The 26,496-nt window shown below is 38.8% G+C and overlaps 2 protein-coding genes and 1 long non-coding RNA gene across 3 annotated transcripts; 1 reads left to right on the top strand and 2 right to left on the bottom strand.

The window, feature by feature from the left end:
• Positions 1–295: 295 nt before the first annotated feature.
• Positions 296–14,409, bottom strand: ccz1 (CCZ1 vacuolar protein trafficking and biogenesis associated). The gene is made up of 17 exons (XM_028028620.1): positions 14,239–14,409; positions 11,906–11,981; positions 11,721–11,817; positions 11,529–11,626; positions 10,398–10,491; positions 10,217–10,297; positions 9,102–9,149; positions 8,929–9,012; positions 7,823–7,998; positions 7,295–7,376; positions 5,668–5,729; positions 4,466–4,577; positions 4,086–4,119; positions 3,834–3,951; positions 2,355–2,513; positions 906–1,033; positions 296–813 (listed from the first exon to the last, which is right to left on the bottom strand). The coding sequence occupies exons 2-17, from the start codon at positions 11,917–11,919 to the stop codon at positions 758–760; spliced, it is 1,443 nt and encodes a 480-aa protein (XP_027884421.1). The 5' UTR covers positions 11,920–11,981; positions 14,239–14,409; the 3' UTR covers positions 296–757.
• LOC114151425 (uncharacterized) lies at positions 4,585–5,321 on the top strand. Its single transcript, XR_003596937.1, has 2 exons — positions 4,585–4,756; positions 4,796–5,321. It is a non-coding gene; the product is annotated as an uncharacterized LOC114151425 (long non-coding RNA).
• Positions 14,410–15,186: 777 nt separating the features above from the next.
• On the bottom strand, positions 15,187–25,368 carry pvalb9 (parvalbumin 9). The gene is made up of 5 exons (XM_028026964.1): positions 25,135–25,368; positions 24,020–24,087; positions 23,337–23,469; positions 22,024–22,133; positions 15,187–15,454 (listed from the first exon to the last, which is right to left on the bottom strand). The coding sequence occupies exons 2-5, from the start codon at positions 24,078–24,080 to the stop codon at positions 15,429–15,431; spliced, it is 330 nt and encodes a 109-aa protein (XP_027882765.1). The 5' UTR covers positions 24,081–24,087; positions 25,135–25,368; the 3' UTR covers positions 15,187–15,428.
• Positions 25,369–26,496: the final 1,128 nt, after the last annotated feature.

Below are 26,496 nucleotides of genomic sequence, written 5' to 3'. Positions count from 1 at the left end.
AAATATCTGGCTAATGAAAAACATTTTCACTTAAGTATTTCACAAAATACAGTGTTTAAAAAGCTCACTGAAACAGAACAAAACAGCTGATTCGGCTTTGTATTTTTGTTGACATCACAAGGAGTATAATAATCAAGCTGCTGTGTTTAAACATGGTAGTAAACCACAATTTCTTTCTACGGTAATCTACTGTGTCCAGGAAATCCCTGTTTAAGCTTAATGTTAATAGTGACCCACAGATGCATGTTTCATAGCCTTTACTTGTGATCTAAAGCTAAGAGTAAAATGCAGTTTATACATTTAGGAAAATTACTTCATTTATTATTTCAAGTTAGTGCAGTTGTATACAAACCCTAACAATAGTTCCGACATGATGACATCTTAAAACCATAACTGATCACCAAATAAGACTGGAATGAACACATCAGTACATGTCAGTTTTTAAATTAGAATGAGACAATATCATGATCTCAATAAAAATATCCACAAATATATACGGGCAAACTTAAAACAGATGACAAAATCATAAAAATATGTACAGACAAAATGAGATGCAGTACATGTAAAGTCAAATCTGTATTTTCTTTTTTACAGGTAATTACAAGATAAAATTACAATTTTAGTCTATTAAATAAAAAACTTGGTGAGAAAGCTTTTCAACAATATTGTTTATTTTACAATGCAATTATTGCATTACGTTGATGCTGCCGCTGAAACCCTGACAGTTTTTAGTGTGATCAGTCGCCATCTTGTTTGCTCAGTCCAAGAAGAAAATGTTGTTGAATTGCGTCGCACAAAGCCTCTTCACTTCCTCTGGAATTCAAAAATGAAAATGGATGAGGTTGAAAACATGACAGCACATTCTGGTTAGAATACACAACTGTACTTCCTGCTGAAGGACATACCATTTACTTCAATCAGATTGGCGTTCTTTTGATTTAGGATCACATAGAGCTCTCTCTGGTCCGACTTCTTGCCGACGACCCAGTAGTCCGTCATGGCTTTTACTATGATTTCCTCATCTTCGTCAACCCTTGGGAGCAGATTGGTAGAAATCAGGATGAGGAAGTACATGCAGTAATGTTTATTGTACTTTGTATACAAATAGATTTTTTGAGGCTTAAAGTTGCAGTATGTAACTTTCATTAGCAAAATGTTTTTTTTTTTTTTTTTAACATATTTGTTAATACCGTCACCATGTCATGACTGTATAACATGAGAGTGATTATCTGTCTCCCTGTGACTTTACAGCCATCTGCAGAAATACAGCAGTCAGAAATAACCAATCAGAGCCAGGAGGAGGGTCTTAGTTCTGTCAGTCAGCTCGTGTTCGCTCTGCTCAAAAGAAATGGAAGTAACTAAAGTCTTGCTTTAGACCGCCTTCAGGGGCAGCGGAGCTGGACGAGACAGTTTAGCCTCAACCATGGCAGCACAATCTCTTTTTTTAAGATGGCAATGAGGAGAACTGCAGCAGGGATGATGCAAGGCATTTTTTGGCCATTTTGGTGCCCTTAGCAAAAGTCCTGCTGATTGGTTTTGTACATTTATGCTATTCTTTAAATTTTTAATAAAACTTGAAATGTAACGTCTTGGTATATTTTCAAAAAACAAAACATTTTTTGTGAAGGGCAACACAAAAGCTCACAACCCCTCCATATGACTCTCTGTGCGAGAAAAGTAGGTTTTGTCGTCCTTCAACATAATTTTCCATACATTTCAAATCAGATATTTACATAGTTACCCTTGATACTGGCCAAATGTATGTAAACTTGAATTTGAGGAAAGCTATAAAAAAGAAATCATTTATTACCAGGTTTTCTGGCATTTTGCAAGTAGAAATAATTTTGGGAATTTCTAACAAACCTAATACAAGAAAAGTTTGGTCAAATTTAACTTCAAACAGTGAGAAAAAATGTGTGTGTGTCTTTTCATTCAGTGTATGTAAACATATGGTTTCATTTGTACCCTACAGCTCAAAATACGGAACAAGGAATTGATCCCATTTCTGTAAAGTACACTGCTATTGTTTGTGGAATGTCTTTAATGCCAAAAATGAAAGCTTAAAAATAAACTAAACCATAAAAATTATAGCCATTTTATCAGTCATTTTGCAAAACTTGTAAAAACACACAACATAGAATCTCCAACGTGAAAAATCTCTCAGAATGATGTGGCTCTCTGTGGTGTTCTCTTACAGGAACAGAGCACTAAAAGGTTGACTTTCTCCAACTGAAACTAATCACTTGTATCTACTTGGTGCTTTCAGGACGGAGCAGATTGGCAACATGGCACTAGGAAATAAAAACACCACCTTGGATATTTGTTTAATAAAGCTCCAGGATCTGCTGCTGTACCTCGCAAAGTCACAGTTGATGTCTCCCAGGATCTTCATGAGGTCAGGGTGGACCGAGGTCAGACACACACTGGCGGTTTTCCTCATGTGAATGGTGCTCTTCTCCGCCAGGTTCATGTGGTTAAAGTAGATGAACTTGAACTGGGGCTCCTTCTCCGGCCTAGAGCAACAAAATGGGAGACACACAAACAGGACAGGATGAACCAAAACAGCTGAAAGTGGGTTTTAGTAGCAGTTTGTCATTCCTATGAAAGTGGGATCAATTTGTTTTATTCCAACAGGAAGTGGATCGCTGAGTGGAAGGCAGCAGAAGCCCAAATTCAGGATGGAGATGTGAATGATAGCTGAGGAATTTGGAACCTTATTATTTATTCAGCACATTCTTTACTAAGTTGATTACGAGGAGCCCATCGAATTGCCAGGGCAGGTCTAAGATTACGGATCTGGAGCTAACTGATGGGGTCAAAGACACATGGACCGGGATGCCAGTCCTTAGTGCTGCCTTGCTTGAGTTACCCTTTAAGAGCTGCAGTAATGTTAGAGTTCTGTCTGTGTCTGCCAGCCAGGCAGAGGTAACACATGATGACAGGTGAAATTCAGAACTGGAATCACAAAGCCCTCGCTATAGCAACAGCATTCAGGTTAAAGCAGCATGCAAACATTGCTACTTACAGTAGTTGTTCCACAAAAACATTTCTCCTGCCCTGATGGAGTCTTTTTTTTTTATTTTTGCTAATAGGCTACAGAAACAGTAGTACAAAATAATCACCTAACTGACCAGTTTGAGGAAGAAAAAAGTAAAAAGCTGGTAAGTGTTTATGAAAGCTGTGTGTGTGTGTGTAGGGTCAGTTATAAAAGTTGTTATAAAAGTGCTGTACATATTAAACATAACTTCAAAGAAATTTGACTTTGTAATTTGATGCCTTGAAATTGTGCCTCCGTCTCTTTAAAAAGCCCCCGTTCTTTCCGACACTGCCTTCAGAGCACCATCACATTAATACTCCTCCATGATGCCGTTTACAATGACCTTCTGCTGTAAAGAGTGTAGTTTTGCCAAGTGAATTCTATCCCAACATTAGTGGGACAGTATGCATCATTTTGACCAGATGTGCATCACAGAATATCTACGATAAACAATTGCTTTTCTTGCTTGCTACTATTATTACAATCATTTATTGTATTATCATTCAACAATGAAAAATGTGTCTTTAAAAGCCCAGAATGAATATAACATTCATAATCTTCATTATTAGTATGTAAACATTCGACTGAGTTGTATTTGTGGACCCGAAAAGGAAAAGGACAGTTTTAAGACAAGGTCTATTACTGAACACAGTTCATGCATCACACTGAGGCTTTTAAGATGCTTTATAAGTTGCATGACTATTGTTATTCATGCTACGAGACACTAATACAGCTGAGAAGAGGAGTAAAACTAAATAAAACTTTATGGGGGAGGAAGCGAGAAGCTGGCACTGACCCAGATATCCTGCGGTTTATTGTGAACTGTTCACATATATCTGATGCCAGCAGAGTCAGCTGAGGGCCCACCAAGCCGTCCAGCTGCTCACAGAACTCCCTGGTCAGCTCCACATTGGCTGGGAAAAGATGGCGGAGGGAAGAAATTCAGTTGCCACAGGATAAAAGGTCTTATTTCAGCTTAATATGAGGAAGAAGACAGCATGAATCGATTAAAATAACAAAACAATAAATAATGTAGGCTTTAACTTACCACTGATCATAAAACAAGCAGCGGCGCTCATCGCCTGCAATGAGAGAAAAAAAAAAAAGGAAACCAGTGCAGAATCTAGGTCAAAAAGGTTGAAAATTCACACTAATCGGATGATAAGCATTGCTGGAAGTACTTCATTTTAAAATTGAGCCACGTAATCCAGAAAAATCCATCCATAGAGAAGGAAGAGATTTAATCCTACAGCTACCATGATCAACAAGAACCAAAATCCCCTCCATTACAGATTAGGTTAGAAAATCATCCTGATAATGAATGACCTGGTCACTGATACATTTATAATATGAGCGAGGATATGAATGGATCAGCAGCAAAAAAACAACAACAAAAAACAGAACAGTGTCAGTTTTGATTCCACACACCTTGTAAACGATCAGATGCAGCTCCTCATATCCGTCTTCTGCACTCACAAATATTTTGGGGAATCGGAATTTGGCCTCTGGGTCTTTGAGGTTAGCAGGTCCTGTCAAAAACCTGAGGACACGCGGAGACAGGGGAGCGAGGACTGTGAGGTGGTCTGGAGTTTTACACCAGTTAAAAGTTACACAATACATGTAGTGGTTTTGAAATGATGACATATTCAACATCCATCGTCCAGAACCAAAGCAGGAGTCTTCAGCCGGAATATCAAAGCAGTAAGGAAGGGAGCTAATGTCAGCGTAGCACCGTCGTAAGCATAAATCCAGACAAAGATCCTCAGAAGAGTGAGATGCCTGTCTAATCTATAAGTTTTAAGTGAAAAATGTACCAGGTCATATAGACCCAACAAGTGAATGACAAAGGTACAATTATTTTAGATGAAGTCTTCACCACGGTGACTATGATTATTTGTGAATGAACTTAGCTTCTATTATATATCGGCACCTTTTTTTGTTTTTGCCAAAAGTGAGTTTTGTAAAAAAAAAAAACAACAACAACAAAAACCCACCTCTTTTTGGCCAAAATATGAGTCAGGCAAAAAACAGAAAGAAAAAGAAAATCACTTTTGGCAAAAAAAAATGACATATGCCATTATTTTAGGAAAGTTGTGATATGAAACTTGTTACTACAGATATCCTAATAATGAAATAGTACATTTTTAAGAACGCCGGTTTATCAGCACCCATTGCTCCCTTAGACAACCGTTTTTTTTAATAAATGCCTCTGAAGGGCTAAAAATGTTTCTGGTTGCCGTGTCCTCCCTAGTTTTGTTGCAGCCATCTGAGCCGGGCCGTAACAGCCACAATGACAAGAAATTAATTTAGGAAATTGGTTGTTTTTATTGATCTGCTAAAATGTTATCTTGGGGTTCATTAGGTATGAATTCCTTACTTTTGGGAGATGAGTGAGGTAAAGATAGGTTTTGAATAATGCCATATTTTAGTACAGTGACATAATCCACCCATCCTCTGTCCAAACCTGCCTATACAGCAGCATCAAACACAGACTGCTGAAAAACATGATGCAAAAATTCAATTAGCACATCCAGTGCATGCCGTGATGCACAGGGATGAGAGCAGCAGATGAATTCAAATGTTTTTTTTATTTTTTACAGAGTACAGGATTAAAGAGAAGATGGAATTACCTCCCATAATGCAACAGATTTCCTGTGACTTCAGGCCTCAGAGGAGAGTCCCTGCCAGCCAACTGCAGCAGGAAACAGGAAAAACACAAAACAGTTCAGTTTTAAAAGGTACAAGGCCACCAAAGTCATGTTATTGTAGAGAACATGGAAAACTATTAAATGCTCAAGATCTTGATGCAGGATTGAAACACGCTGTGAAATAATCCTGATAAATTCATTCTTTATGAATTCTGATTCTCTCTACTAAGGTGACTTGTGGAGGTTTTCATACCCTCAAACTTTTGGAAATGAGTAACAAAAAGTTGTCTTTATTTTTAGGTCCGGACTTTGAACGTACTTTGATCATTAGCATTCCAGTGCAGCTCTACCTGTATCCTTATCTACTTTAGGTGAACATTTGTCCGAGTTTCAAGTCTTCTCTTCTCACTTTGCTACTTTCTTCTTCTACTATTCTCCAATTTGGATCATTTGCTGTCATTTCAACTGTCAACTTTTTGTGTTCTCTCAGTTATTTTTCTCTCCATTAAAGCTGCACCCGGTGTGGCGTTCCGTTGGCTGTGGTTCCTTCCAGGACGAGGGAATCAGCTGACATAATGCTGCCTTCACCTAAACCTAAACCTTCTCCATCTCCTGCTGTTAACTTCTCATTAGCACAAAACAAACATCTTTATATCAGCTCATCTGTTTCTTTTCTGTGTCTCTGTGCTCACACTGAGCCAGGTTCTGGTTCTGCTGGAAGTTTCTTCCTGTTAAAAAGCAGTTTTTCCTCTCCACTGTCGCTACATGCATGCTCAGTATGACGGATTGCTGTAAAGTCAACGACACAATACAAGAGATCGTCTCCTGTCGCTACATGTTCATCCAGGAGTGAATGCTGCAAGTTAATGACTCGATTCAATCTCCTTGGTTTCTCTTAAATAGAAAACTTTGTAAACTAATTTGAATAATAAACTGAGCTTAATTTATAACTCACTGCAAAAACACAAAATCGTACCTAGTAATTTTGGTCTCACATCTAGAGAAAATATCTTGGTACATTTGAAATGAGATAAAATTAACTCACGAGTAACTTTTCAGCAAGATTTAGGAGTTTATTTTAAATAAGTAATTCCGTATCATTGATGAAAATATACTTATTCTATTGTCAGATTATTTCACTTATAAAAAGACATTTTTTTCATGCTATAAGTTAACTTATCTGCCAATGGACTAAAACCTTTTCATCAATAGGAATTATTTACTTAAAACAAGCCTCTACATCTTGCTGAAAAGTTACTTTTAAGTTAGTTTGTCTTATTTCACATGTACTGAGATATTTGCTCTAGAAATTAGACCAAAATTACTTGGTAAGATTTAGTGTTTTTGCAGTGTAGGATTAATTTGAATGTATGTGTGATAGAACTGAAATGACTTTCTTCTTCAGAGACGACATCTGTAGTGAATTGGTGCTGTGGAAATAAGCTGAACTGAGTCGACTGTCTTGTATTTGGCTTCATTGTCCCTAACAGCAGGACACTTCTCTTCTTGGTGATTTTGAAGTGTGTCATTTTAACACTAAAATGTGAAAACGTCCAGTAGGTATGAAGACATTTGCAAGGCCTTGTGCCCAGGGTTCACCTCCATGTACCTCGGGCTCTGAGTGCCTGGGAAACAGAGACGTGGTGAGATACTTGTAGAGGATCTTCATGTCGTCCTGCTCCAGACCACTCCTGCACACACAACCATGACAACAACAACAATAAAAAATGCACTTTTAAACCCTTTAAAAATGATTTTTTTTGTCTTGTAACTAAAGCTCAGGCGTGAAATGGACACTATGAGTAGACAGAGTATCTGTGTGCTAACTAAATAAACCCCCTCCTGTCTGAAGACTGTTTACTGTGAATCACCTTTAGTTAACATCCATGTATTTACCTACTGATCTAGCAGGCTGACAATGTGTGACCTGTCAGGTCGCATGCAAACCATAAAGAAGATCAGGCTTCTTGTTCAGTACCATCTCTGTTTATTCAGCATGTTTTTATGACTTAATCGTGGGATTATAGTGTTGGAAGTGGCTGCACACATGCAGGGTTGTTTTAAAGCAGTGGGAGTTGCCGATTCTGGTAAAGAGCGGATTAGCTGGATGAGCGTGTAAAGTTTTAACAGTTTCTACCAGATAAGCTGGTCGTTGTAGAGGAAGGCTGTGTATTTGATCAGGCTCAGGCTCTCCTCCACTCTGTTGACAAAGGACTGGATCTTCAAGTAGGTCATCTTGTCCAGGGGGAAGAAGCTGATGCCTCCAAAAACGTCCAGCAGGTCACAGGACTGCAGATGGAGCGTCTGCAGATACTGGACAGCCCAGAGTAAAGACGAGACAAAAACAACAAAGGATTAGTTTACAATGCAATAAAGAAAGCAGACTGAGAAGTTTTTGACCGATGTGATGCAGAAGCTCCTGCATCAGAGAGGGGATAAGATGTTCAGCTGACATTCAAGCTCAGACACAGAACACCGCAGCGTCTACTTTCTCTTCGTGTTTAGGTTACACGGTGGAGAGGGAAGCCTGGATCAATTTAAGGTCTTCCCTAATTAAAAATGAATTTTTTAAACTTTTATACAGAGTTGGTTAAGGCAAGAGTAGGCCTGTCACCGTGACAAATTTAGCTGGACGATAAATTGTCCCAGAAATTAAGGCAATAAACGAATGCAAGTTCGCCGTCTAAAAGGTTGACAAACACCAACTTTGCAAAGAGCATTTAACACAAGAACTTGAAGATAGTTTAAATAACCAAAAAAATAAATAAATAACCAAAAACAATAAAGTGCGGAAAAAAAGAACAAACATAACCCAAAGCATTTATGAAAAAGATTATTAAGTCTATAAATAAAATTGCCCTACAAAAAATATTAAAAAGAGTGAAAATTAATTATCTTATTTAAATTTATCATGCAATTAATTGATTAATTGGTCAATGTGACAGGCTTAGGCAATTATGTTGATGGTGAGAAGTGGACACAGTCAAGGCAGGTCGCTAAGGGCCGAGAAATGAACCATGACTCCAAACATCATCCTGCTGTTTACACACACGCTCGCACACACACACCGACAAAGTCTCTGGAGCCGAGGAGCCAAAACTCAGATGCTTATGGAAACACCGACAGGCTCTGGTGACTTGAAAAAAGAAGCAATGCTGGACTTAGTTTGACAAAGACAATATGTACAGTCCAAAACAAGGCCAAACAAAAAGACACCTAGCAACAGCAGTCGGCAACATTTACCCTGTAGAAGAATTTCTCAAGCTTCTGGATGAGCAGCTCCACTCCGCCGGATTCCATCACTCGACCGAAAGTCCCGTTAAACAGCTGCAGAACCAGAGAAATAACAAAATGATTAAAACTACGATTTAAAGAAAGTATGTTTTTACTGGTACCAGGTGGTCTAAAGCTCTCACCTTGTACATACTGTAGCACTGCCGGACCACCGCACCATAAACCGTATCCTTTAAAAAGAGAACATGGTGGCAAATTGGAAAAAATAAATAAACCACCTGAAGTTCATGTTTTATCTGTATCACATGACTCCAGTGGAAGTAATGTTAATGTTCTGGAGTGGCCAAGCCAGAGTCCTGAATTGAATCAAATAATCTGTGGAGCGAGCTTTAGATTAGGGTGATGGTTAGGAGGCTCTCCAACTCCAAAGAGCTGGAGCTCACTGCTAAGAATTCATTGATAATTAATGAATTCTTTTCAACATATGAATAATTTTCAACATCTTTTTTGTTAAATATAGAAAAAGTACATAAAACTTATTTTTTTTAAAAACTGACATTCCTTTTACATTTCTTCCTTATCTTTTAAGAGATGCTCGTCTGAATTCCTATCAGAACCAAACTCCTTGGTTGAAGGAAGATATTTATAAATCGAATATGCTGTAATATTGATGCATTTTGGAAATCCCTGAATTCAAGCTAAACCCTGGAAAATGTATACTGTTTCCACAAAAAACTGACCTGCTTGTCTGTCAATAGCTAACAATAGCATTCGATTGTCTATCCCTACAGAAGCTATAACAGGCCAAAGAATGAAAGAAGCATGGATAAGAAAAAATGTAAAAATTTTAGAATAAACTAAAGATAAAGGTCATTTAAAGGGGCACTACTAAGAATTTTATAGGTACAAAATATTTTATAGCACGATCAAGTGACTATATTACCTTGGTTAAACATGACTCAAAAGAAATATGACTTTATAATTTAACGAATTGAAATTGGGCCTGTCTCTTTAAGAAACTCCTGGTCTTTCTGAAACTCCGCCTTCAGGAAGTTATCACAACATGGCTCCTTTCTTAACCCTTTAACATTTTTACCAGATTTCTGCTGTAGTCTGTGGATTTAATTCTATACAATAATTAAATCTTAGACACAACATTTAATGACTGCAATAATCAGCATTATATTTTAGAAGCAAGTGAATGATTTATGATTTTTCTCTTTAATAAAATCAATAAGTTGAGAAGTTTTAAATGTTTTGTTAAAAACCCCTAACAAGGTACTCGTCATTAACTCACAAGTAGTTCTTCTTCTTGATACTCTATTGTGGGAGGTTTGCCATCTTTGTTCGGTTTCTCAATCATTGGGTTTCGAACCACCTGCGGAACAAAAGCACAAGAAAAACAACACAAAAAGTTACTCTGACTAAATATCAAAATAAGTCCAGAGGAATTGAGGCAATCTGTAGCTGCTGTATACCATGACAATCCAGAAATTTTCTTCTGGCTCAAAGAAAAACTGCCGATTCTTCTGTGTGTGAAGGGATTTTGCTGGTTTTGTTGGACAGAAAGTCCTGGAACAAAGAAGTGGGTGTGAAAAAGAGAACGCATTAAAAAAAGATAACTAACCGATCTTTTGTGGGTTTTTTGATGAGGAATTGATTATAATGTTACAGAGATATTTCCTCATTCCCGCCAGCTTTTTGTTTTTTCACAAAGTACCTGCAAATGTGGAACCATCAGCCTTCCAGTTGCAACTGCAGTAAAAATGAGCTTCTACAAAGTCTTAAAGGGGCAGTACTATGCGTTTTCCAGGAACATAGTACCATTTTATAGCACAATCAATTATGTTAGCTTCAGTTAAAAATGCTGTATATGTCAAATATGACTTAAAAGAAATCTGACTTTGTAATTTAACCCCTTGAAATTGGGCCTCTGTCTCTTTAAAAGCTCCTGCTCTTTCTGAAACTCCGCATTCAGGAAGTTATCACAACATGGCTCCTCTATTAACCCTTTAACAGGGACTTTACTACTGTTACACTAGGGAGTAGCTTATAATGAGCACTGCTGATACGAGTTCCACCAGGTGTTTGCTAATTACTGCTGGCTAGTCTGAAGGAACTGAGTGGGGAAGTCACAAGGAGAGGGTTGCTCTGTGAGACAGAAGCTCGATAGCTTGGTTCAGCTGGGTGGGATAATCAATGGAAAATTTTAGAATTATGTGGTGCATAGCCGTTGCTAGGTCCACCCAGGTGTTTTACATAGCTGAATGGTTGCCACGGGAGATTAAAGGATTTCTCAAACATGCAAGAAGAATCAAAGCAACACTCCATGTATGCTTATGAGGGAATAACATGAAGTAAAGCTCAAAAAAGTCAATTTTACATAGTAATACCCCTTTAACTCATGGGAGCTAAATACAAATACACAACCCACTGTCTGATTTTCAGTCATCGTTTTCCTTCCGTTTCATAACTATGTACAGCTTCATGTTGGTGCATTACATTAAATCCCAATCAATTACTTAGGAGTTGGAGGTTTTAGTGACAAATGACCTGAATATCGTTTTTGCAGAGGCATCGTGAAATCAAGTGTTAATGATGTGTTGTACCTGGTGAATTGAACAATGGCTTCACAAAGGCCCACATTTCTGATCTTCTCATTCTTCTCAATCTCACTGGGGTGATAAAACAAAATCTTTTTCTCTTCCTGAGAGAAAAAAATATGATATGAGAAACTTAGTCCAGAACAAGGTTTGGCAGAGAAGCCAGAGAGATGTCCTCCACTGAAAGCCCCCTCTCACCTCTCCTTCGCGTGGTCCAAACGTAGGGTTATAAATGAAAAAGCTGAGAAGGGATGGTGTGTACTGTTTGTCTTGTGTTCCTGAGGCCATTTTAGGACTGGGAAAGGACAAAGACAAAGAGTTTGGACATGGAAACCTTCAGTTTAATCCAGTCTGACCCAATGCCATCAATGAATCTTTCTTACCTAATCATTAACATTAGTGAAATTTGGGTTATGGTTTCCTTTCCTCAGGTGACAGTCTGGTTACCATGCCGTGTGCCTGCAGGAAGAGTAGTCATATTCTAGAAATTAGAATATAAGAGTCTCATTTGTCAGATCAACAATACCTTTTGTAAATTCCAACCTGTAAGCGGTTATTAAACATACTTTTCATTAAGCCCATATTTCTGCTTTTGAAAATAGTTTTTTATTGGTCTCACATAATATTCAAATTTTAAATGTCATGTTTTCATTAGCTGTTAGCAGAAATATCAATTAACTTGATAAAATCAATCTGTGTGGGATTAATCTATATATTTTCAATAATATTTTCATTTATTGAACAGGTCTGAGGGCTTCTGAGGGATTTACAATTATAGTATTTTTTTCAGTCATCACTCAAAATGTGATGACTGAAAAACGTGATCTTCGATATCAGAATTTTACACATCTTTGTTGACTCATGATAACATTAACTAGCATTAACCTTTATTTCACGTTTTCCCATGAGTGCTTTAGGGACTGACACAAAAAGGAGGAATGTTTATGATACAACTTACAACTTTACTTAAAAAAGACAGGCAAATAGGATTATGAGAACCTAAAAGACAGACTGCCTCTTGAGAAGCTTCTTGTTTCTTTGATGTGTCTCATAATAACACTTTTTAAGACAGATCACTCAGACAACAGCTAAACAGCAAGCATCAGTACAAAAGTCCTCTAAGTATATTGAGTTTTTAGTTGCGTTTTCAAAATGCTCAACAGAATCCACCGACCCCAAAGGGTAGAGGGCTTCAGAGTTCTTGGGCTCCTGCTACCTGGCAGAGACTGTGCTCACGTGACCTTATCTGCAATCTGTGGCTCCAGAGTCACATGCGGCCCCTGTGCAGATTGGCCCCTGCACAATCACTCTTCTTAACTACGACCACAACTGATAGAAAAACAAGAGTTGTCTCTAATACAGATGCAACAGCACGACTGGCTTCAACAGTTATCTTTATCTATGTGAGTTGATTTAGACATGAGGTTTTGAAAGACCCCCCCCCCCCCTCCCCCCCAAATAAGAAACACATTTTGCATTTGCATTGGGCAGCAGCAGTTTTTATTGATTTTCCAAAATATGGGAATGACTTCCGGTACTTGGATTCAAAATAAATAATTTTTATTAAAATTATTTCAATATAGGGAATGTTGTACAGCTTGACTAGTTTTATTTATTTATTTTGTGGCTCTAACTGATTTTATTTAGCAGGACCATGACTGGCTCAAGGGACTTTAAAAGTTGCTGAACACTGTCCTAGGGACATTCAGATGGAAACGTTTTGAGATCTATGCCAGAAACTGACTATTCAAAACCCTATAACTAACAACCAAAATCATAAAGTGATGCGCTTGAATGGATGGGGGCCTGTGGAGCAGGACAAGAAACAATGTGACATGAAAAAAAGTGATTTTCTCTGAAATCTGACAGCAGCATACTGTACAACCTGCAGACGGTCCAGGGCTGCTTTGTTTAGGCAGCTAAATAATGAGTTGCAGAAATGAAAATGATGAAGAAACAAATACATGACAAACAATTTCCAGTTCTGTTCTAGAGATGATACTACTTAACCTAACAATATTTCATAAGTCCAAATATACCTAAAGGTTCCTGATGGAAAGTTTCCATTAGAGTTGTGTGCTTTTCTGGAGCACAAATAAGTCCAGTTTTACCTTTGAGAAACATCAGACACAGTCTAAGCAGTTGTGCAAGACATGTTGTTCTGCTTCCTCATGAGGCCTTAAAGAAATGTAGAACTGAATATCATCCGTGTGATGATAGTGATGAGATATCTTTAAAAGTGCTCAAAATGTGCTCAAGAGGGAGCAAGTAAACCAGAAATAACAAGGGCCCTCTAAAGGCAGACGTTCCATGTCCGCAGAGTGAAAACTCACTATTTATTGTCGAAGTATTCAAGTCCCGCTTCCTAAAAAGAATTGATCTGCTCATGTAAGCAGTTAATTCGCTGTTTAATGTTGTCATCAAGTCTAAGACGGAGTAAAACCTACAAGCCGAGGCAAAATCTCACCAAAAGAAAAATAAGTAAATATGTAAGAAAACAAAACATTCATTAACGTCCTTTAAAATATTAGTGCTGCATCAAAATGTAACAAGGTGAATTCAGATGTCAGGCAGGTTAGAGCTTAACGAGGATCCTTTAACTTCTGCCCATGAACTGTTGCTCAGCCACCGATACAGCTAGCATAACCCGGCTAACAGGCTAACATGTTCCTGTAGCTCACCTCAACCGCAATGAAAAATGACCGGAAGCACTCACCTCGCGAAGTTTGCAATTAAGACGTCCAGCTGCACCTAGTTATTGTGCAAATAAAGGGGGAAAGTATGGAAATAACTCAAAGAAACAACATGCCGATCACATTATAGCAGTTTCCATCGTTCACTTCCTGCTTTTGACAGTGAAGGGTTACAGGCTTAGTTGTCCGGGTAGTAGAGACTTCAAGCGAATTAAAAGTTCCGACTGCAGTCGTGTATCAGGAGTAAAATGTCAGGAACTGTCCAACAGTGATGTTGTTTTATTCAGATCAAGGCATATATCTGAAAAATCTGGTGTCACTTGGAATCATCAGCAGTTAGTGCTAGACATCATATTATTCAATAAAGATAACCTCAACCCTCCGAAAAAACAACTTTCTTTCCGTAAGTGACTGGTGTCTGATTCGAGTTTTCATGTAGTTCTTTATATTCCTATTTAATTCATAATCAAATTCAGAATTTTAAGCGACTTACAGCAAGTCTGCAGCAAAAACGTCATGTATGTATGTATGTATGTATGTATGTATGTATGTATGTATGTATGTATGTATGTATGTATGTATGTATGTATGTGTTTGGCAACAATAAAACTCATGATATGGTTTGTGACTGGAATGACACAATTTCAAATCATATTGCCAATGCATCCATATTGATGATTTTCAATCTCAACTGTAAGAAAGAGAGTATCTTCTAGGTTTAAGAACCTAGAAGATACTCTGACATGACTTCGGTGTTCCCTGGGTTAGGGTTAGGGAACACCCTAATACGTTGGACTGTATGTCCAACAGCCATATCTACTGTTGGACAACCTGCAAGGTCATTGGTACAGTGTATCTCTGTGTTGAGCTGGCTATAATAACAAATTTAATATAAAATTTTGCCTGTTGTCTGACTGTTACACCTGGTGGGTGTGGAAAATAAATCAGTGAATGAAAACTATGCACATATATGCTTCCAGATGTTTATTTCATTCTTTATTACAGGCGGAATGTGCTTAGACAAGAAACAACGGACCAAGAGAAAAGACATCCTGAAGCTTGGAGTCTTGAAAAGGACATGTAAGATCATTTAAAAATCACGAGCACACACAGATTGAAATAGAAAACATTTGAAATTCCTGGGAATGGACGCTCCTATCAGAAGACTCCAGAGGTTGGGGAATGGCCAGAGGCTTCTTTCTGTTGGTAGACCTCAGGACAGGACCATTGTCTGGAATTCTGGAGAAAAGTGAAACATATTGAGTTAACCACGATTAAATTGTATTCAACATCTGAATTAAATGAGCCACAAGACAAATATTTTTTGTCTTTAATCTAATTAAGCACATGGCCTCTGATAGCCTGAAAACATAAAACTAGTATGTCTTAAATTGTCCTATGCACATAATGCTGTTGTCCTCCCCAATTGATTTTGTTTTTTTACAGTTCAAGTAAATTTATTTAGCTTCATTTCAAAATACATGTCATCTCAACAAATTTCACAAAGTTCATCTATATAATGTTCATTTATACATAACAATTCTGATATATCAAACAATGCAGTCAAGTTCAGTTTATTTTTCAAACTGGTTAAAATGCATATTCCTCCTCTAACCTAAATGCATGCACAGTGTCAAGAAAATCCGAGCTCATCCCACTTCCCCATGCTAGAGATTTTAGTTTAACAGTAATAATAAAGTTATCTTTAAAATGAATCACTCAAGTGATATCAAGGCCCAACAGTAGACTTAAGTGTCAATAAAATAAATCTGGTTGTGTGTGTTGTTTTTGTCTCATGCAAACTTTGCTTTAATTCTACTTTTTTCTATCTAATCATAAGAAATCATAGTCAGTCAGAGAGAGTCATTAAACAGGAAAAGCAGGTTTCCTGGAAAAAGAGGAAGTTTCCAGCCTGCAGATTTATAAAAATAGCTGAGACTATTTTAAAGCATGAAAGTTTTAAAAAATTAAATCTAAACATTATTAGTAATTGGATAAGATTCAAAGTAAAATACTTATATGAATATTGGTTTACTTGTAATAATACACTTATATTTGTGGGAACTACAAGAAAAACAAGTAACTGTAACTTTAGTAGTAAATAATTAGAATCATGTATTATTCTTGGTTTCTTTTCAGAAAAACATCTGTAATAACTCACATTAAGATTATAATAAGAATAATTAATAAGTTATGGTTATAAAATCATAAATGAATGATAGATCAGAGAAGCTGAAGAAAATAAATGTGATATAAGTTATGGTTATAAAATTATAAATGAATGCTAAATCAGAGAAGCTAAAGAAAATAAATGTGATATAAATGTGATTTTGACATTAAACTTGAAATGGTGTAAAAAGGTGTAACTGCAATTAAACATCACTGATATGTTGGAGGTAGAGAGTAGGTGAAAGGTTGTGCAGGCAAGGGACACAGGAGGTTGAGCAACCCTGAGACATTGGCACAGACATCAGGAAATGTCTGTAAGACAGTGATGGATATGAGATCATCTGTCTAAGCAGACAGCAGGCGCACCAGGGGGGTGGATGAACCCTATATAAGGTGAGTGCAAAAGAGGAACCTTTTGTTGGATCCTCCGGGCAGCTTCGAGCCAAGATCGAGATGGACAAAGAACTCTGCAGCTGAAGAAGAGCCGGGGCCACGGAGCCGGAGACTGTCCTGCACATGGAGACCAACCCGTCTGGCCCACAATCTGTGGCTTTGAATCGCACTTCTCTCATCGGCTGGGTTCAGACCCCAAAGACAAAGATGAAGACAAAGACAAGGAAGAAGAACTGGTGCCTTTTTTCCTGCCAGCACCAAGTCCTGTGTGACCTCAGCATCCATGCGGAGAGGAAGCTCATCAGACCTGCGGAGATCCTGGCCTTCGCCGATCAACATCTTCCTCCTGCTGCCACACCTTCTTCATCATCAAGCCAGGTCTGGGGTTCGAAACGCCAAACTCCGTCCGTCTCTCTCAAAGGTTCCCTTTTTTAGTTCTCAGTGTCAGCAGTAGGGAAAGATAGACTAGATGATTGATTTTACTTATTTGATTATTTCTGCTACTGAATTAAGCTGTACTGACCCTTGCAAAAATGCCTTACTAATAAAATATTTAGCATAAAGAAAATCTAAAAGATGTTGTGGACATTCAGTTAATGAGTCACCTTAAAGTTCTTTGATGGTTGTAAAATAGCTGTGATGTTTGATTCTGGAGAGGAAGAGGTGGAAAATGTTTTTAGGTTGCTGGTAGCCCATATTTAAAACCTCATCCTTGGGACTCGCCCGAGTCACTAAAACCTACCTGGTTCAATAACAAATGCAAGTTGCAAAATAGAGAACGAGCGACCGTTAACAGGTGTGCTCTGTGAAACTAGTTGGCTGTAGGCTGCTCAGTCTGGCTAATTCACAGGGGGAAGAAGGGTGGGACACCTGGATGTAGGCCGTCAGATAACCAGGCGAATCGTTTCTCGAAACCAGCTTAAACAGAGTTTACTTCAGTTCTGGACAGGGTAAATCCCAGCAGATTTAGGAAACTCAACGGACCCGTTAGACGGAGAGCTGGTAGCACATCTCCCCTCTCAGAAGAGGAAGTACGAGAGTGAGAGAGTAGAGACAGAAAGGAGGGGGGGGGTGTTGCGCAACAACAAGTGGCGCCCAACGTGGGGCTCGATCCAACGGAGTAGGAGGGCCCCATAAACCAAGTCAGTAAAAACAGATGTGTGATTCTGAATAGCTCACTTGGATGGTTAACTCTTAGGGAATAGAGTTAACGGTGACTGATAAGGCCGTCAGTCACAACCCTTGCAGTAACTGTATAGCATACAGGTGAGGGAAGGCTTCTACTGAGGATAAATGACCGGATCCAGACAGTGAAGCTAGTAGCCAACATAGTCTAGACCCATCCCTGCTCGAAGGCTAAAGAGAGGCTTTGGGGGATAGACAACTCGAACCGACAGAGAGACGGAGTGATGGATGATCACTTCGAGGAGGAAAATCTGGGGAAGAAACCGGAGGAAGCCGGCCGCCCAGATCGTTTGGAAAAGGAGGAGACCTCAACAGAACTGCATCAGCTTTCTGCACAGCTACCCAGGGCACCCAGGGCAGCGGATGGAAGGTTTGTTCATCAAGAGCACAGTCCCATGGGGTTCAGTCTGCATGGACGTAGCAGAGCCAATGGGGACAACAGGAAAGAGAGGTGAGAAGTACCTCTTGGTGCTGATGGACACAGTGACAACTGCTAGAAGAGCAGGTCTTCCCCTGCAGAGGAACTCCGTTCACATCACAGAAAGCAGGGAGGCGAAGACACTTCTCCTTTTTGCTTAGAGAAGGAAAAGGGAAGTTGCAGCTTGAAGTGTCACTGAAAACAGGGCAGAGAGTTTGGATTAAAGCTCAAGATCGGCCTGCAACTACGGTGATCAAGCTGAGATTCAACGCCCAAGATTTTGTAAAGTAAGTACTGAACTTCAACACAGTACTACTGATGAAGAAAGGGGTCCATGAGGAAGCAGTGCTCAAGCCAGTTCTTAGCTACAGCGAACCAGAACATTACAAGAAGATGGCCAGAGAATCAAGCACCATGCCATCCTACAGTAGACTGGTCACTATTACAGGAAGGTTGCCGTTCAAAGAACAACTTCAAGGCTTTGGACTGGGAGGGCCGTGAAGAAATTGGATTATGCTAAAGAAGAACTCCTGTCACAACCTGATGGATTAAAATGGAAAAGGATCATGATTACGGATAAAGCGTCATGATGCTTATGCTTTTTGCTTTGCTCTGCTGAACAGCCAGAATTTGATTTTTTTTTTTTGAGGCCTTCTGTCTCAGCCCATCTTCCCTAAAGAACCATTCCACATCCTGAAGAACCGACAGTTCATCCAGCGAAGGTTCCTGTAGAAGAATCAGAGCGATCCAAGTTTTCTTCGACATTCATCACCTCATGGGGGAAATCAAAACTCCAAAGAGGGGGTGTCAAGAGAAGTGGAGTTTTGATGACTACACTGAGCCCTCTGTGAAAACTGAGGATGAAGAATCTGCATCTTCACATCCCAGACGAACTTCTTCTCTTTCTAGGGGATGAGGACGGCGAACTGCAGGAGGGTGATGGACTCCCAGCATGTGAAAGGTCTGACCTCGTGGAGGGGGTGTCAAGAAAATCCGAGCTCATCCCACTTCCCCATGCTAGAGATTTTAGTTTAACAGTAATAATAAAGTTATCTTTAAAATGAATCACTCAAGTGATATCAAGGCCCAACAGTAGACTTAAGTGTCAATAAAATAAATCTGGTTGTGTGTGTTGTTTTTGTCTCATGCAAACTTTGCTTTAATTCTACTTTTTTCTATCTAATCATAAGAAATCATAGTCAGTCAGAGAGAGTCATTAAACAGGAAAAGCAGGTTTCCTGGAAAAAGAGGAAGTTTCCAGCCTGCAGATTTATAAAAATAGCTGAGACTATTTTAAAGCATGAAAGTTTTAAAAAATTAAATCTAAACATTATTAGTAATTGGATAAGATTCAAAGTAAAATACTTATATGAATATTGGTTTACTTGTAATAATACACTTATATTTGTGGGAACTACAAGAAAAACAAGTAACTGTAACTTTAGTAGTAAATAATTAGAATCATGTATTATTCTTGGTTTCTTTTCAGAAAAACATCTGTAATAACTCACATTAAGATTATAATAAGAATAATTAATAAGTTATGGTTATAAAATCATAAATGAATGATAGATCAGAGAAGCTGAAGAAAATAAATGTGATATAAGTTATGGTTATAAAATTATAAATGAATGCTAAATCAGAGAAGCTAAAGAAAATAAATGTGATATAAATGTGATTTTGACATTAAACTTGAAATGGTGTAAAAAGGTGTAACTGCAATTAAACATCACTGATATGTTGGAGGTAGAGAGTAGGTGAAAGGTTGTGCAGGCAAGGGACACAGGAGGTTGAGCAACCCTGAGACATTGGCACAGACATCAGGAAATGTCTGTAAGACAGTGATGGATATGAGATCATCTGTCTAAGCAGACAGCAGGCGCACCAGGGGGGTGGATGAACCCTATATAAGGTGAGTGCAAAAGAGGAACCTTTTGTTGGATCCTCCGGGCAGCTTCGAGCCAAGATCGAGATGGACAAAGAACTCTGCAGCTGAAGAAGAGCCGGGGCCACGGAGCCGGAGACTGTCCTGCACATGGAGACCAACCCGTCTGGCCCACAATCTGTGGCTTTGAATCGCACTTCTCTCATCGGCTGGGTTCAGACCCCAAAGACAAAGATGAAGACAAAGACAAGGAAGAAGAACTGGTGCCTTTTTTCCTGCCAGCACCAAGTCCTGTGTGACCTCAGCATCCATGCGGAGAGGAAGCTCATCAGACCTGCGGAGATCCTGGCCTTCGCCGATCAACATCTTCCTCCTGCTGCCACACCTTCTTCATCATCAAGCCAGGTCTGGGGTTCGAAACGCCAAACTCCGTCCGTCTCTCTCAAAGGTTCCCTTTTTTAGTTCTCAGTGTCAGCAGTAGGGAAAGATAGACTAGATGATTGATTTTACTTATTTGATTATTTCTGCTACTGAATTAAGCTGTACTGACCCTTGCAAAAATGCCTTACTAATAAAATATTTAGCATAAAGAAAATCTAAAAGATGTTGTGGACATTCAGTTAATGAGTCACCTTAAAGTTCTTTGATGGTTGTAAAATAGCTGTGATGTTTGATTCTGGAGAGGAAGAGGTGGAAAATGTTTTTAGGTTGCTGGTAGCCCATATTTAAAACCTCATCCTTGGGACTCGCCCGAGTCACTAAAACCTACCTGGTTCAATAACAAATGCAAGTTGCAAAATAGAGAACGAGCGACCGTTAACAGGTGTGCTCTGTGAAACTAGTTGGCTGTAGGCTGCTCAGTCTGGCTAATTCACAGGGGGAAGAAGGGTGGGACACCTGGATGTAGGCCGTCAGATAACCAGGCGAATCGTTTCTCGAAACCAGCTTAAACAGAGTTTACTTCAGTTCTGGACAGGGTAAATCCCAGCAGATTTAGGAAACTCAACGGACCCGTTAGACGGAGAGCTGGTAGCACATCTCCCCTCTCAGAAGAGGAAGTACGAGAGTGAGAGAGTAGAGACAGAAAGGAGGGGGGGGGTGTTGCGCAACAACAACAGTGATGAGGAATTGCATGTGAACTTCTGAAGAAATTGACCAGAAACCTCAATGTATTTTGTAAAGTGTAAAGAAAATAACGTATAGTTTAAACTGTTTGCAAGTAAAAATCTGAAAACCGACTTTGTGCATCTAGAAACGACATAGTTTGCCAATTCTTTGCAAAATAGCTCAAGGTCAGTCAGGTTGGAAAGGGAATGTCTGTGAACATCAACATTTCAAGTCCTGCAACAGAAGTAGACTTATAGTTTGTCTGATCTGAACTTTTCTGTTTAAACTCCAGCTGTGAATTTAGGATTGTTTTCTTGACAGAAGGAGAGATTTCTGATTGGGCATATCAAAGGAAAGGGACTCAATTTGAAGTGAAACATTTTGAAAACCATGCAACATTTTCCTTCCACTTCACAACCGTAAGCTACTTTTCATTGATCTATCATAAAATCCCATTTAGTAAAAGTTTGTCATTTTAAAAAATGTGGAAAACCTTAATGTCACTAAGGTGTAACACATCCGAGTAAATTTAGCGTCATAAATTTGCTTGGATGTTTTTTGTTTTTCTTTTAGTTCTATGATGGGAGAGTTAATGGAGTCAGCGCTTCCTGTCATTTTAAACCTGGACGATGTGAAAAATGAGACACCAACCATCCGCTCCAATTCTGCCATCACTGTTCTCATCAGCTGATGAGACAAATTTCTTGGTTTCTGCATCGCTCAGGGTCCGTGCACCAGGGACGAACCGCTGCAGGAAGAACCTACAAACACACACACACACACACACACCCGCACACACACACACACACACACACACACACACCCGCACACACACACACACACACACACACACACACACACACACACACACACACACACACACACACACAAACATCAAAATATGACATTGAAACACTCATCACTGAGCTCTGAGAGGCTGAATTATATAACAAAATATAACAAGAGTGCTTCTCCTGGTGTCTGACTTGTATTGAATTTTTGTTTTCTATCTTATGCAGTTTACTTTTACTTAAGAAAATGTTTAAAATCATTGGTTATTAAACATGTCTGTAAATGCTAAGTTTTTCAAGTTCCAAAAACTTTTACCAACATTGCAGCAAGACAAGGAATTGTTCAACTTATGGTGTTATGTCATGAAATTACAAAAAGAAAGAACATTCTCCTCCTCTGGCTGTTCTTGATTGATTGAAGGCTGTTTGCTGTTTTGTTTTTGCTTGAGAAGTTGAAATGTCCAAGTATTTAGTCTGAGAAATGAACAGAACGGTTCCTAAAAGCCTGAATTTTGATAGGGAATGTCCCAGTTTTCTCGTGCTTTAACCCAGACCTCAAAATCCAATATGGCTGCCTTACATTTAGAATTTGCTCAAAGTTGTGCAGCATTCGTATCTCACTTTATGTTTTCTTCACACAGAGTGTTACACAATCTCCATTAGTGAAGATGTTGCCATGGTAACTGAGAGAATAAAATGCATCAGAATAGAGTATTCTCATCCTTTAAGAAAATTACTGACAATCCAGAGTTTCCTCTTCATGAGATTGTTTTAGAATGTCAGAGTGGCTTCAGTCAGAGGCTTCTTCTGAACTGCAGTAATACAGACTGCTGTAGGAGATGCTTTCTGCCCTCAGCCATCAACATCAACAACTCTTTAAAAAAACGGCATAATATGAGTTACAAAAACGTTTAATTTAAGAAGAAAGTATTTTGGAATGAATTTAATTTATTGTTGCGAGTTAATCAGGTCTCTGAATGTATTGTTTATCAGATTTCATTCCCAAATCCGAGTTACATGTGCACTGCAAAGTAGCCAATTTACTCATATTTACCAAACAAATACTATAGCTAAACATTGCTGAAAGGCTGAAAACTACAGGAAGTACTAAGTGGGATTGTCAGTGTCTGAGGAATTACAGGCTCTCTGTCTCCCAGATGAGTTTTTACCCACTTGAGCTCAGATTCCTCGATGAAGCCGCTGTTGTCCTCGTCAAGGATCTGGAACACGTCTCGCACCTCCTTGGGTGTCTTTGAGGACAGACCACACAGCTGGAAGAACTTCTTATGGCAGAACGATTCTGGAGCTGCTCAAAAACACACACACACACACCCCAACACACACACACACACGCACACACACACACACACACACACGCACACACACACACACACACACACACACACACACACACACACACACACACACCCACACACACACACACACCCACACACACACACACACACACACATTTAAAGCAAACACAGAGAGTTTATCATGACCCTGACAGTCAGCTGGTTGGTCGCGGTTGTGAGGATTAAACCAGCATGTGGCTGTGTTCTTGTTTTTCATTTTTAAAAGCCCACAGACATGCCCGGTGCTACAAACGGAATGAATCTTTTCAGACATTGATGTAAAACAAAGTGTGGAGAGGATTAAATTCTTCTATGATGGAAAGTGCATTTAAGATATGCATAGCACTTTGAAGTATTTATCACATTTTGAAGTATTTATTTGAATCATTATTGACTTAATCTTACAAGCCTTCTGATCCTGTTGGGAAACTCAAGCTGAATTACTGATTGAACGATAATTGACTGAATTTAACAGGAGGATGTATTTTCAAGACGAGGTACCTTCACAGTCCTTGACTGCATTTTCAATGGCCTCTGCTGAAAGAATGGAGGTGAGTGACATGTTGGTCCTGTAACATACAAAAGAAAATAATAAATTGGGAACATGAACACACAAAACACGACTTTCATGCTTTATGTGTTTCCTCTGGATCTATTTTTGTGTCACAGTGTTTTAACCTTTCAGCTGTAATTAGGTTGACATCAGGACCCCAGAAAGTATCCACACAGACCTGTTTGCATCTGAACATACTTTTGAAAAATATTTTTTAAGTATGTATTTTATTAGAGTTTTAGAACTGTAATAAATTCTTTTGCATTTATGCTTGCTCCATGGGCTTCCTCATTAACTTTCCACACTTTGAGGAGCGAATGCTGCAAGTCTCAGGTAGAAAACTTTTTAAACGAATTTGAATGATGTACTAAACTTAATGCATCGTTTGATAACTAGGATTAATTGGAATGTTTGTATGGCTGAAATGAAATGACTCTTTAAAGTGGCTGAAGATGAATTCTAATGTGAATTACCATTATATAAATAAGTTGAATTAAATTAAATGAAATTAATGATTTGCAGAGGTTATAGGTTGAACTAAATAGAAATATAACATCATGTTTTGGTGTAAAATGTGGAGTTATAAAAACAGTATATCACTGTAACATGCACCTTTAAAATAGTAAAAAGGGAGTGGCTCAGTTGGGACAACATGAGTTTTTCTTTTTTTTTAATAAGCTCATCCATCCTCTACATAAACCACATATAATGCATTGAAACAGGTTCAGACCATGCTGGAAGTTCCCAGTTATTGGATGCTTAATGCATGAAATTTATCAATAATAATTTGAGTTAAATGCAGTAGCTGCAGTCAACTTACTGAAAAATGCACATTTCAAAGTAACATTACAGTTTTAACAACAGCTTTTATATAATCAGCAGTCAGCCTAACCTGTCTACTCTGCTGTTAACTACCATGTTATTACATTCATTTGATTCATTTGCATGTTGACAAAGAAGTCTAGGTAAAGTTTTAGATATGAAGTTCCATAGTTCAGCTGAACTGCTGAGAATAAATGTCATGCTGCACCTGACCAACTTCCTGTGCAGCTGTGGGACTCACCACTGTTGACTTGTTCGTTTCAGTCCAACTCCAGGGCAGCAGCAGTAGTTAAAACTGCTTCCTGCTGACAGTTGTCTTATATATTCCAGTCACAATGTTCAGAAGGATGCTTGAGTTTCTAATGAATCCGGGGATCAAATTCTCCTGCAGTCACAGCAGCCTGCTTCTCAGATTCCCGTGTCTCACCTGTCTTATTAACCTTTCTTGTTTATATCCAGCTCTGCCTCTGCCCTGCACTCCCTTAACTCTACTGGGTGGATTTTATCCAATCAACTTTTTTTGCGCTCAGCATCTCTCCCCTCCCTTTTGTTGCCTGTCCATCCTCCCTCTGTTCAGGTGCATCTAGAACCTTTAGCAAACAATCTCCTAAAATGTAGAGAAATACAGGCTATATATATTTAGTGTTGAATATTAGATCCTGTTTGTTACATTACATTGGTTTGTAATTTGGCTATGTAAAGAAATTTGGCTATGTAATTTAGCACCATGAGGTTCGGCCTCTGTCTCTTTTTTTGTCTCTTTTTCTGCCTTTTCTGAAACTCCTCCTTCAGGGAGTCATCAAAACATGGCTCCTTAATCAACCCTTTAACAACGTTTTTACCAGCGCTGCTCCTACAATGAGTTCAGCAGATTCAATTAAATTCAAAAGTACTTTATTAATCCCAAAGGGAAATTAAATAAAAATAAGATGTGCAGATTCACCCTCTGTTTGCTAATTGCTGCTTGCTAGTGTGAAGGAGCTGAGTGGGGGAGATGTGGGATAGGGCTGCTTTGAGGAGGAGCTGCTCCACCCGAGCAGATTGCACAGCTGAATGGTTGCCATGGAGATTAAAAGATTTCTCAAACATGGATGAAAGAGTGAAAGCAACACTCCAGGTATGTTTTTGATGAGGGAAAAACTTTATAACATGATGTAAAGCTCAAAAAAGTGGATTTTACATGATACAGCCCCTTTAACTTTCTGATACTGAAGGCGACCTGCAAATTTAAATGGTGGTTCAGTGGGAAAAGCCAGATCACAACTGCTCCAGAAAGAGCAGTTTAATATTTTAAACACATTTAAAATATTCAAATTGTGTTTTCATAATTTAAGAAATGATATTATATTTATATGCTAGTGTATGTTCAGAAAGTAGAGTGGGATCTAAGATGCTTTCATGCCAAAGTCTGGCCACTTAAACTGATGATCTTGTTGCCTGCCAGGGGAAACTTGTCAAACCATCTGACGCTCCGCCGTCCCTGGAGACTGCAGTCAGCAGTAACGGCAGCAGCTGGGAGGAACAAAACTGCTTTTCTAATGAGAATCAGGGGAATAAATCCTGCTTCCCCAACTCCACCTCCAACTTTTACTTATTACGTTCT

The sequence above is a fragment of the Xiphophorus couchianus genome, chromosome 9 (genome assembly GCF_001444195.1).
Source record: "Xiphophorus couchianus chromosome 9, X_couchianus-1.0, whole genome shotgun sequence".
NCBI classification, from domain to species: domain Eukaryota; kingdom Metazoa; phylum Chordata; class Actinopteri; order Cyprinodontiformes; family Poeciliidae; genus Xiphophorus; species Xiphophorus couchianus.
Note: the sequence above shows the minus strand (reverse complement) of the source record. Positions and strands in the feature narration are given on the sequence as shown.